Source organism: Doryrhamphus excisus, chromosome 16, assembly GCF_030265055.1.
Source record: "Doryrhamphus excisus isolate RoL2022-K1 chromosome 16, RoL_Dexc_1.0, whole genome shotgun sequence".
NCBI lineage: Eukaryota > Metazoa > Chordata > Actinopteri > Syngnathiformes > Syngnathidae > Doryrhamphus > Doryrhamphus excisus.
Window position 1 is genome coordinate 11,164,085 of NC_080481.1, and position 11,794 is coordinate 11,175,878.

At 41.6% G+C, this 11,794-nt stretch overlaps 2 protein-coding genes across 5 annotated transcripts in view; one reads left to right on the top strand and one right to left on the bottom strand.

Annotated features, from left to right (window-relative positions):
* Positions 1-49: 49 nt before the first annotated feature.
* lactbl1a (lactamase, beta-like 1a) lies at positions 50-5,677 on the bottom strand. Its single transcript, XM_058051782.1, has 6 exons — positions 4,248-5,677; positions 3,905-4,005; positions 3,653-3,810; positions 2,578-2,798; positions 1,729-1,834; positions 50-1,653 (listed from the first exon to the last, which is right to left on the bottom strand). Exons 1-6 carry the CDS (start codon positions 4,351-4,353, stop codon positions 675-677), a joined length of 1,671 nt encoding a protein of 556 aa, XP_057907765.1. The 5' UTR covers positions 4,354-5,677; the 3' UTR covers positions 50-674.
* A 79-nt stretch (positions 5,678-5,756) lies between these two features.
* vps13d (vacuolar protein sorting 13 homolog D) overlaps positions 5,757-11,794 on the top strand; it is a 35,672-nt gene continuing 29,634 nt past the window's right edge. For 3 of the 4 annotated variants that reach the window (XM_058051771.1, XM_058051772.1, XM_058051774.1), the window contains exons 1-14: positions 5,758-6,072; positions 6,180-6,279; positions 6,516-6,694; positions 6,867-6,944; positions 7,531-7,721; positions 7,875-7,955; positions 8,228-8,344; positions 8,672-8,776; positions 9,219-9,389; positions 9,558-9,658; positions 10,102-10,270; positions 10,408-10,509; positions 10,784-10,979; positions 11,214-11,396. In XM_058051771.1, coding sequence (XP_057907754.1) covers positions 6,598-6,694; positions 6,867-6,944; positions 7,531-7,721; positions 7,875-7,955; positions 8,228-8,344; positions 8,672-8,776; positions 9,219-9,389; positions 9,558-9,658; positions 10,102-10,270; positions 10,408-10,509; positions 10,784-10,979; positions 11,214-11,396 — 1,591 coding nt within the window. In that variant the 5' untranslated portion in view covers positions 5,758-6,072; positions 6,180-6,279; positions 6,516-6,597. Of the gene's footprint in view, positions 6,073-6,179; positions 6,280-6,515; positions 6,695-6,866; positions 6,945-7,530; positions 7,722-7,874; positions 7,956-8,227; positions 8,345-8,671; positions 8,777-9,218; positions 9,390-9,557; positions 9,659-10,101; positions 10,271-10,407; positions 10,510-10,783; positions 10,980-11,213; positions 11,397-11,794 lie in introns of all 4 variants that reach the window. The other variant, XM_058051773.1, reaches the window with a different exon arrangement.

The window sequence follows — 11,794 nt, forward strand, 5'->3', positions numbered from 1 at the left end:
CCCCGCCTCTCGCCCAAAGACAGCTGGGATAAGTTCCAGCCCCCCCCTCCCCCGCGACCCTTGTGAGGAAAAAGTGGTAGAAAATGAATGAATGAATGCATGAATTTACCCATTGAATTGTATTTAATCTCCAATTGTTTTTAATTGTTTTCTTCCATAAAAATGGCTGAATTTGCAGATTTCCAGACGAAACTACAGTGAGGCCAACGTAAGCACGGCTTCTTGGCTTAGTGTGCAATCCCTGCCTACCATCTTAGTTTGGCTCATGGTGCCTGCCAGGATGTAATGCAATAATTAATGTTGCATAAGCATTTATTATACACCATGACTTTCTATAACGATGTAATGTGTAATGTAAGTGTGAAGGGAAGGATGTCAACACAACTGATGTATATTTTCTGTATTTTAATTTAATATTCCAAAGATCGAGGCATCTATTTGGCTAGACCTGGTGTATATATTATATATATAAAGCAGAAATAGGTGAGCACTCATGTGGCTGACCATCATGCAGTTTGAGTATGACCAATCACCACCTAATCAGTCCAGGGTGTAGTCATCTACCATGACCCTAAACAGTTGACTTCGGACTTGGCTCGACCTGTCTTGTCTTGGGATATGACTTGAGACTTGCAAAACACTTGACTTTCTCCCACCATGACAACGTCCTGTCTTCATGTGGTAAAATATGGTCTGCTGGCTAGCCGCATAACCCTGTACGTGTTGAGTCCTGGCGAATCGAAACCTGGTGAAACACCTTTTTTATTAAAGAGGTAAAAATTAAATAGTTGTCTGTCTTGTCTCTCCAGGGAGACCGAGGCACTGTTGAACATTAACTTGCATGGGTATGGGCTCTTGAATACCACTCTGAACACCCTATCCTGAAGGTACTCTAAATGGACGGTTTGGTAATCGGATGGAACACTTTTCTCCACTAGCGGTCCAAATTGCTGCATGACCAAAGCACCGTCGGATCCTGCTTTGATCTCATAGAAAGTCATATTCTTGTAAGTGAAAAATCCTATATAAGGAGCTGGGTCAGGTGGTGGTCTTAGAGTGAGTTCAGCATCCCTGAATGCGCCTTCCACTGCAGGGATAAGATGGCTGTAGACCTTGCTCACTAAATCCTCGTTTGACGGTCTGATTCCGGCCATCAAGATCACCAGTCCCAGTTTAAGTCGTGGCACAAGGGAGAGCGAGGCTGCATAGCCATCCAAATCTCCATCCTTTCTTACCAAGTCGTACCCCAAGTGTTGGTTGATCTCCCACGGTGTGCCTGTGTAGTTAGCAAAGTAGCCACTCTGGCATTGGAAAAGTGGGGCGAGCATGGTGTTCAGGGTGTCCTTTCGGAGTAGCGTCCTGCTGTATGAGCCCAGAAGCGCCATTATAAGTTTGGCCATGTCAGCTGTTGTAGAGAACATTTGACCTGCAGGTCGATACCAGCCCAAATCGTATAGAGGTGCGGGCTGACCGTTGCTATAGACACCCACTGCCATGTGTCTCTGAATCACAGGAGTCATATCGAAACCAGTGTTCTCCATTCCGAGCTGATCCAAAATATTATGGAAAACCCACTTCTCAAAGTCCATTCCAGTCAGCTTCTGGGCCAGGATGTTGGCCAGTAAGGAAAAGGCAACATTGCTATAGTGGCATCTGTGGGTAAGACACAATGTAACCATCAATAAATTCATGGAACCAAAGAGATGTACTGTCTTTAAACTGTCTTACTTTGTTCCAGGATCTGCAACAAGGACATCATCCTGTAACAAATTAAGGGCCGCTTGGGTGTCTCCACTCCAAAGGAGATTAGTTGACCTTAATCTTCGGGGTAATCCTGTTAAAAAAAATTATATCACCGACAGAACTATTTCTGTAAGTAATTTATTGATTCATGCATAAATGTTATCTCTAATAATAACTTGATCATCCATTTTCAATAGTTTGGCAACAGGGTGGCCCATCATTCATCAGAAGCTATTAAAAACTACACTCTAAAAAGTAATTCAGAGTATCTGTTGACACCACTTGATTTAATACATAAATGTAATGTAAAAAATGTAATTAATTGATTTACATCAACTTTCTAAGTTGCTAACTTTATTTTTAAGTTATGTTCAAATAATAATGTTGACTATTATTCATTCATTCATTTTCTACCGCTTATCCTCATGAGGGTCGGGGGTGCTGGAGCCTATCCCAGCTGTCTTTGGGCGAGAGGCGGGGTACACCCTGGACTGGAGTCCAGCCAATCACAGGGCACATATAGACAAACAACCATTCACACTCACATTCATACCTATGGACAATTTGGAGTCGCCAATTAACCTAGCATGTTTTTGGAATGTGAGAGGAAACCGGAGTACCCGGAGAAAACCCACGCATGCACGGGGAGAACATGCAAACTCCACACAGAGATGGCCGAGGGTGGAATTGAACCCTGGTCTCCTAGCTGTGAGGTCTGCGTGCTAACCACTCGACCACTAATGGAAACTGTTGCGTTGATTTTTTTTGTTGAGGCAAAACATTTATTTTTTCAGTGTCTTTGAATTCCCTTAAACAAAGGTGGTTTGCTGTTACCAGAGAGGTGGCTGGCCATCCTTCGCAAGGTAATTGCTGGTAAACGTCTGTTGAAGGTCCTGACTCGGGAGGATGCTGACTTGCCACTCCTTCCAAGAGGGTTCTTGATGGTGAAGTTGTCTGCGTACTTCTCCAGAGAGTCATCCAGGGAGCCCACGAGTCCCTCTTCCCACAGCTTGTACAACATCACAGTCGGAAAGATCTTGGAGAGGCTTGCTATTCTGCAGTGGCAAAGATTTAAATGCATATTTCACGTCCTTATATTATTAAAAAGGTATTCAACTACATTATTTACTACATTATTTAAGGATGTCTTTGAATAACAATCCAGTCTATTATTAGTCAAATGTTAATTAAACTAATTTTACATATTTTTTAACTGAATTAAGCATTTTCAACCATTCATTCATTCATTTTCTACCGCTTATCCTCACAAGAGGGTGACAGCCTATCCCAGCTGTCTTCGGGCGAGAGGCGGGGTACACCCTGGACTGATGGCCAGCCAATCACAGAGCACATATAGACAAACAACCATTCACACTCACATTCATACCTATGGACAATTTGGAGTCGCTAATTAACCTAGCATGTTTTTGGAATGTGGGAGGAAACCGAAGTACCCACGCATGCACAGGGAGAACATGCAAACTCCGCACAGAGATGGCCGAGGGTGGAATTGAACCCTCGTCTCCTAGCTGTGAGGTCTGCGCGCTAACCACTCGACCGCCGTGCCGCCCATTTTCAACCATAATAATGGCAAAATAAAAAAAAATCTAATATTAGGTAATGCATTCAAAGACTTTATGATGTGTAGTATTCTACACTGATCACTAGGTGTCAATAATGTTACTGTAATGTCCAGTGAGACACTCCAGCATCTGACTTGATCACCTACACAAAAGGCTTTTATTGCAGGTTTGATCCCAAGCGATGCCAAGCTAAAACTCCACTCTCAACATCACTTCCTGTCCGTCCTCCACATAACAGCAAGACACACAAATTTCCCCACTGAGGGACGAATAAAGGCATATCTTAATCTTAATCTTAATCTTAAGTCTGATTTATCTGTATTCACCTGTACACTGTGTACTCATTGGGTGCGGTTGATTCCGGGTCACTTATGTTCTTCTTCCCAAAATTACCAATCCAGAGAACAGAGTCATTTAAAACTAAAACAGCAGACAGCGCCGGAAGCTTAGTACGATCAACACTGGTCCTCAGAAGAAGATCAACCTGATGGGAAAATGTTTAGAATTAGGACATACAGTACTTAAAGGAATAAATAACTGTAGTAAAATCTGTCCAGTAATAAAGACAAAAGAGTCACCTTCTCTAAAGCCACCCTCAATGCTATGATGGGATGTTTGAGGGGCACAGGCTCGGGATAACGTGGGCACATCTCTTCAACTGGTGCTTCTTGTATAGCCACTTAAAAAAAGAGAAATTATGTGTATGGGGGCTCACTCCGTTCATACTGTTGTTTTATGGAACAAACACACCACAATATCATCCTTTCCCAGTCATTTTTACACAGAAGCTACTGTAGTATAAGCCTGTGCCAGATTTGTGTAATCCTGGTGCAGCTTCTGCAAATTAATCATTTTACCAAAGAAACCTTGGTCAACATGTACTTTATAACAATTGTTATACAGCAACTTAAATTTTGTTACCTGTCTTCAACTTTGGTATCCTGTATTGCCATATGAAGCAGAAGGTCATAACCACAGAGAGCAGGAAAAAAACAACCATGCCCAACATAGTCCATTTTACCTTCATCTTCCAGTTTAAAGCTTGGTTTAGGTATAGTTGTTATATTGTATTTTACTTGTTATATTCCCTGTGAGGTTCAAAAAGATTACTTAAGTATAGTACAGGTTTGTGTGGAAGCCAATGCTGCCACTTCTCCTTAGTACTGCCCTTTCACACAGACTCTACTCCTTTCCAGATAATCTTGATTGTGATCCCTGTGATGCTCTTTCTACGGTGACATCATAATCTTCAGGGAGCCGCTGAACAGTCAAATCCAATGAGGGCTTGTGGACTGCAGTGCACTACTAGCGAATGTGTTATATACTGTATGTATGTGGTCAGGTATAAAGTAATATAATTAATAATTAATATCAAAATTGTATTTTCCCAATTTGTATAACAGCCAAGGTAGAGTAATCCTAAACATGTGTATTTTTACTCCATTCCTGTAGATGGCGGTCATAAGCATTACAAAGTGGGCACTAACAATTAGAAAAACAATTAAAAGAAATAAAATTAAATTAAAACTGCAAGCAGTGATGAGCGGGCTCGAGCACCCCGGCACAGCTCGGGGGTACGGTCGAAAAAAAAATGGTGCAATTGGATAAGGCGCAAGGGAGATACGACACTTATAATTTTCAACCAGGAGGGGGCGACACCGGTGCCAAGGCGGGTACGTGGTCAAGTCCTGTTTGGCGGCCCAACCCACCCAAAAAAATTTTGAGACGATCCGACCATCCATAAGGAAGTTACGGCAGATATACATTTCCACCAGTTGGTGGCGCTATACAGTCTATGTACACACAGTCATAGACCAGAGGGTACCCCAAACCACCAGAAAAAAATTCGGGCAGATCCGACCATGTGGGAGGAAGTTACGGCAGATATACATTTCCACCAGTTGGTGGTGCTATAGAGTCTATGTACACACACAGTCATAGACCAGAGGTTGTTTTTTTTAATTTCAAGGTGGCGCTAGTGAGTTAGTTTTAGAACATTATATTTGAAACCCATAAAATATAAAATTTTTCGCCAGACCTGATGCGCTCGCCAAATTTGGTGAGTTTTCGGGCATGTTAAGGCCCTCAAAATCGCAATCATTTTGGGAGAATAATGATAATAATATCAAACATTACGATTACAATAGTGCTTTCACACTGTCAGTGCCCGAGCCCTAATTAATATAGGCGAACGCAGACCAACAAAAGGAGGTGGTGTAGTCTTTTTCACGACATCTTTTCAAATCTCTTGCACTTATAACAAAATAAGTACGAACGTGGACGAATAAAATACATTGCGTTTATATTTGGATGTCTTGAATCATTTTAAAATTACCTTGGTATTATTTTTAATTAAACCCCGTCTCTGAAAACATTTAGCCAGTTAGCTAGTATTTGATAAAACAGTCGAAGAAGAAGACAGACGCGCTCGTCGAAGAAGAAGAAGAGATGGTTTGTTTTGATCACGTGACAGGAAGTATGAGTTGGAAGTCCAGGTTTTAATATCATGCGACACAAATCTCAAACAATATAAAGGATATAACGATCGCGCACTTGCGCGGAATAGCTGTGTTTTCCACGAAAACGTACGCGTTTTATTTTGTATTTCATGTTGTTTTTGTGATGTTTGGTATCGACTGTGAGCCGACAATTTCCTTAGGCTACTTTTAGCTAGTTGGTTAGCTTTGTGGACTGCAACCTTGCCCTTTCCACAGCCACCTTGAGTTTGAAGTTGCTTGATATTTCTGTATGTTGTACTTGTATTCTAAATATATCCTGGTTCGTCTTCTGTTCGTGTTTATGACTTGCTGTTGATACAACACTGTCTGTCGCTGTAACCCCGTCTTGGTTTAGTGTGACAAGACGGTGTCACCTTCTAGCAGCGGCATTCGCTGGCATCAATCGTGGACCCAAGGAAGGAGTGATCGATGAAAAGCAACAGATGTCTCTGGTGGTGAGTGACATCACATTGCCATCAAATTAATGCAAGTGATCCTTTATAATACGGTTTGGCAGGGACTAACTTTTGGAGAGACTGGGAGGGAGTGCATGGCAAATCCAGTCTATTCAATGTGGGCAGCAGTGTTTATATACCCTCCAAAAACCGCAATATCATATCAAAGCAAGAAAAATCCCTAATGGACAGTTTCTAGTCTAACATTGTTGTACCCTTTGCCTTCTGCTTGTTAGACACAGAGTGCCTTCCCCCTGAAAGCCGTGCTTTTGTCTGCAGCCACATTTCAGGGAGTAGCGGCATCCCTGAACCAACAGAATGTTGGAGGGTCTTGTTGCCTGGGTGTTAAACACATACTTGGGAAAATATGTCAGCAACTTGAACACCGATCAACTCTCCATCGCACTCCTCAAAGGTAATTAATTATACCTACTTGCCCAATTGTGTCTGTTTTTTAACACATAGTTTATAAGCAAGAATGACCATGTAGAGCAAAATCTGTTCCTGGTGTCCAAATTAAATTTTTATTTAATTAAATAATAAATAAATGTATAGGAAATAATGAGATTGTAATTCATCTTCTTCAGGTGCGGTTGAATTGGAGAACTTGCCTCTTAGGAAAGATGCACTTAAAGAGTTTGATCTGCCTTTTGAAGTCAAAGCAGGTGAGGCTCCCGTTCAAAGGTTGCTATGTAGGTACAATGAGGTGGGGCAATAGTGGGTACATTTGTGTTAATCATTTAAAAGATCTATAACTAATCAACTTGCTTTACTTTGTGGATGCTGGTTTTTCACACTTTGTCAAATTTTTATGGTGAGACAAAATCCTTCTCAAGTCACTGGTTGGCCTCTGATTTGCTAGTTTGTAAATATCACCAATGTTTTGTAATTTATGTTTAACTCGTCCCTGAGCTCTCCAGAGTACCGTAGTCCAATCACACCACCCAGCCGGGCAGAAGTGCTCACAAGTGGTGTTTAGAGATGCCCGAGCGGGGAATCGAACCCAGATCTCTGAGCTGTGTGACCACCGTGCAGCCTAAATATATGAAATCATTAAATAAATTTAAATATTAATCAGTATGGGGATCAAAAAGATTTGCTGTGGCAACCCCGTAATCATGGAAAAAGCCGAAAAGAAACAAACAAAAGCCAATGACAACACAAATTAAGACGAAAAGCAAAACCACATGGCCCTGCATGGAAAAAGTGACTGTGCCCCTTTTAAAACATAATTTAAAACATTTGCTCCAGGCTTCATTGGAAAGATTACGCTCCAGATCCCATTCTACCGGCCACACAGTGACCCATGGGTCATCTCCATGTCCCAGCTCAACCTCATCATTGGTCCTGCCCAGCTGCAGGAGTACGATGATGAGAAAGAGAAAGAGGAGCAGAGAGAGCGGAAGAAATATCTCCTCAAGACTCTTGAAGAAAAATTCAAGGTAAGGTGATGAGAATTTTACATGGAATCATGTATTTTTTATGTAGTTTGCAAATGATCAAAATGTCATTTATTATGATATTGCATGATATTGCTAGTTTCCTCAGTATTATCTTTATATGCATGTATGATATATCTTTGTTCTGTCCTCCAGAGTGAATGTGAACAAAGAGGGGAGTCTTACTGGTACTCTGTCACTGCGTCAGTGGTTACAAGAATTGTGGAAAACATTGAGGTAAAAAGACCAAATGTACAAATGTACAAAACGTGCAATTTTCATTTAAAGTTTGAAATTCCATCATTTGTTTCAATGTACCGCTTACACTGCCGTCACAATACATTTTTTTGTGTGCAGATTTCTATATTAGCAATAGAAAAGGTTGGATCTGCACCTACAGAAATTAATGAAATGATACTGTTCTTCCACACATCATACCATATTTGTTGGTATGATATGGTTTAACCCTCAATAACACCCTTATTTTTGTCATTAATGTTTTTTTTTAGCTCAACATCCAAGATGTGCACCTGAGGTTTGAGGATGACACCTGCAATCCAGATAAACCCTTCTCATTTGGAGTATGCATCAACAATATTTCAGCACAGAATCCTTCCAAAGACACGGCAAGTAGTCGACTTGAAACTTGAACTTAGAATGCATTAGTCTAATTGTATGGAATGGAAAAGATTGCTAACTGTTGTGTGAGGCGCACCTTCCGTCGGGCAAGCTAACTTAATGTGGTTTGTTCAAACCAAAATGGATATATGTCTATGCGAGTTCATGTTTGTAAACCGTACTAGAGTGAGGCCGCTATGTAATGAGGCACGACTGTATTCAATGAGGAGCCTCAATTTGACAAGTCGATTAACTGTCCGGGTCATCATTGTGTTTATTTCACACAAAGAACAACATCCACATTTGGAAATAATACATATTTTTCCTTTCTTTAGGCCTGGAATCCTTTTCGACAAAAGCAACTGGAAATCGATGATTTCCGAGTCTACTGGGATACAGAATGTGAAATGCTGGCAAGACTCCCTGTTAATCAGATTCAGGTAGTCTGAAACCCTTCACTACCTGACAGACACACTCCTTTTGATTTGAATCCACAATCCTGACATGAGAGGTTTTGGTGCTAGAGTGGATTTGCTTTCACAAGGCTTTGGTTGGTAGAATGCCAAGGATTAAGGTAGTTCTGGGATCACTGCTTATTCTTAGCCTTAACTAGACACAAAACAACTAACGGCTGAGTCAAAAAGAGCACCTAGTGGGGTGCAAACCTCACCCAAGATTGATGATGTTTGTGTTTGTGGGGGAAAAAAACGACAATACTGTAATAATTCATTTAAAATTAAAGTAAATGTTCAGCTTTACCAACAACAATATTAATGATGATTATTATTAATGCATAAAAGAGTCGGTGTTATTCAAAAGATAGTTAACGGTTTAATTTCAGCGAAGGGACCTGATTGTTTTTGTTGTTTTCGGAACATACAGGAGGCAATGACTCAGTGTATGAAGACTTGGAAGCATCAATATATCTTTGAACCAGTGTGCGCCTCCGTATTGCTCCGAAGAAATGCTTCCAAGGAGCCTCTGAGGTTCCGACACACCCCACGGATTGAAGGCCATGTTCAGCTGGAGACCATGTCCATACGTTTATCTCAGGTCTGTACGAATCCCAATGCGAAAGAGGTTCATAATGACAAACAAAAAGGATCTCTTTATGCTGTCAGTTTTCATCCATCAGAGTATTTGTACTTGAATAAAAACATTAATAAAAAAATTGCTTTGTCTTGTTAATTGTGATTGCATATGGGGTTGTGTTTTTTTCAGGTCCAGTATCAACAGATCATGGCATTCCTCAAGGAACTATACCGCCGGGAAAGGGAGATGCTTTACCGAAAATGGAGACCCAACTGCCCCATCTCTGGAAAGTAAGACAGATATTAATATGCATGTAAAGTATTCTATATACTGTTTGGGTTTAGACACTGTATGGCAAAGTCTTTCTACCACATCAGTTAGCTATTTTTTGTAATGCAAATATTCATTCATTCATTCATTCGTTTTCTACCGCTTTTCCTCACGAGGGTTATGGGGGTTGCTGAGCCTATCCCAGCTGTCTTCGGGCGTGAGGCGGGGTACACCCTGGACTGGTCGCCAGCCAATCACAGGGCACATATAGACAAACAACCATTCACACTCACATTCATACCTATGGACAATTTGGAGTCGCCAATTAACCTAGCATGTTTTTGGAATGTGGGATGTCTGCACAGGGAGAACATGCAAACTCCACACAGAGATGACCGAGGGTGGGCAATGCAAATATTTGATGCAATAAAATGACTGATTTTTATTTTTATTTTTCTCCAAGCTGCAAACAATGGTGGATGTTTGCCATTCAGGCAAACCTAAGTGAGATCCGTGAACAGAGGCGTAGAGGAAGTTGGACGTTTGCCCTCCAGCGTGCACGAGATGTTCAGACTTACACCAGCTTGTACTTCAGAAAACTCAAAGGAGTCCCGTTAAGTCCCCAGGAAGAGGTACTAGTTTACTACTAAACTAGAGGTTTAGTAATTCTAGCATGTACAATACACACTGCTACAGCCAGTACTCCCATAACTCCAAAATGCCTTGTGTATGTTTATATTTTCATATGTTTTTGCCCTTTTCCATTAAGAGTGAGCTTGAGCGAATAGAAGACGAGCAGACTTTGGAGGAACTGCAGAGTCTCAGAGAAATCGTCCATGACTGGTTTCGAAAACAAGAAGAGATTATTGAGGTGATTATTAGTGGGTGAACAATCCAATGCTTGGTGAATTCTGCTTCACAATGATACAAAGAGCCGATATTGACGGGTCAAAAAGCGATGTTGCTATGAAAGCTTGGCTTAACGCTAAAACAATTTAGTCTTTAGTCTTGACTGTCTTTACTTTAGTCTTGAGTTGAGTTTGCCGATGTTGTTTCGGTGTGCTTCAACTGACTGTAGCCTGTTTTTTTGCAATAAAGAGAGTGTTGCTCAACCACCATTAACGATGGTTTACCTCCTCACGCAGCATATACGAGATCCAAGCAGTGAACCGCAGCCCACTACACAGACGACGACGTCCATCCCCAAGAGTGGGAGTTCGGGTATGATCCAGTACCTGCAGTCTTGGTTTCCTGGTTGGGGTGGCTGGTATGGAGATTCTCTGGACCCAGACAAAGGCCCAGAGGTGCTTCTGCCCAGCCCGTCTTCCTGGGATATTTTGGGTGAGATGCGAGTTCTTACTTAGAATGTGGTCTTGGATACCAGTGGTTAGTTTGTATGTATAAAGTATGGACACCCCTGGTTTAAGTGGAGCACATTCACCAATAAAAAATATACCATTGAGAATACTGTATAAAGCCATCTTGTTGTTGCTCAGAAAATATGATTATAATATATTGCAAAAGTTTTCCCTATTACTGAAGGTAAGCATGACTGATGATAGTTTATTTCTCCAGCAGAAACAGATGACTTGTTCGACCCATTAGAGGACTCCCAGACTCTGAATACATTTACCAGGCGAGATTACCTGTTTGCCCGGCTGGAATTCTTGCTGGAGAAAGGTGGAATCACTCTATTTCATCAGGACAGTAGGGATGAGATCCTACATGAGAGTGGAGTTATCCAGCTAGAGGTTTCAGGTAAGACTTTTTTTTATGTGCTTAACATTGAATCATCTTTTTTATGATATGGGAGTGATTGAACATTGCAAAAAAATAAGCCGGTTTATATTTGGACTCCGGGCGGCACGGCGGTCTAGTGGTTAGTGCGCAGACCTCACAGCGAGGAGACCAGGGTTCAATTCCACCCTCGGCCATCTCTGTGTGGAGTTTGCATGTTCTCCCCGTGCATGCGTGGGTTTTCGTCGGGTACTCCGGTTTCCTCCCACATTCCAAAAACATGCTAGGTTAATTGGCGGCTCCAAATTGTCCATAGGTATGAATGTGAGTGTGAATGGTTGTTTGTCTATATGTGCCCTGTGATTGGCTGGCGACCAGGTACCCCGCCTCTCGCCCAAAGACAGCTGGGATAGACTCCA

Excerpts from the sequence above, each read along its gene's own strand:
- lactbl1a (XM_058051782.1), bottom strand. The coding sequence starts at position 4,353 with ATGAAGGTAAAATGGACTATGTTGGGCATGGTTGTTTTTTTCCTGCTC. Across the intron at positions 4,006-4,247 it reads GATACCAAAGTTGAAGACAG|TGGCTATACAAGAAGCACCA; the intron begins GTAACAAAATTT and ends TCTTTTTTTAAG. Across the intron at positions 1,835-2,577 it reads GATGGCCAGCCACCTCTCTG|GATTACCCCGAAGATTAAGG; the intron begins GTAACAGCAAAC and ends TTTTTTTAACAG.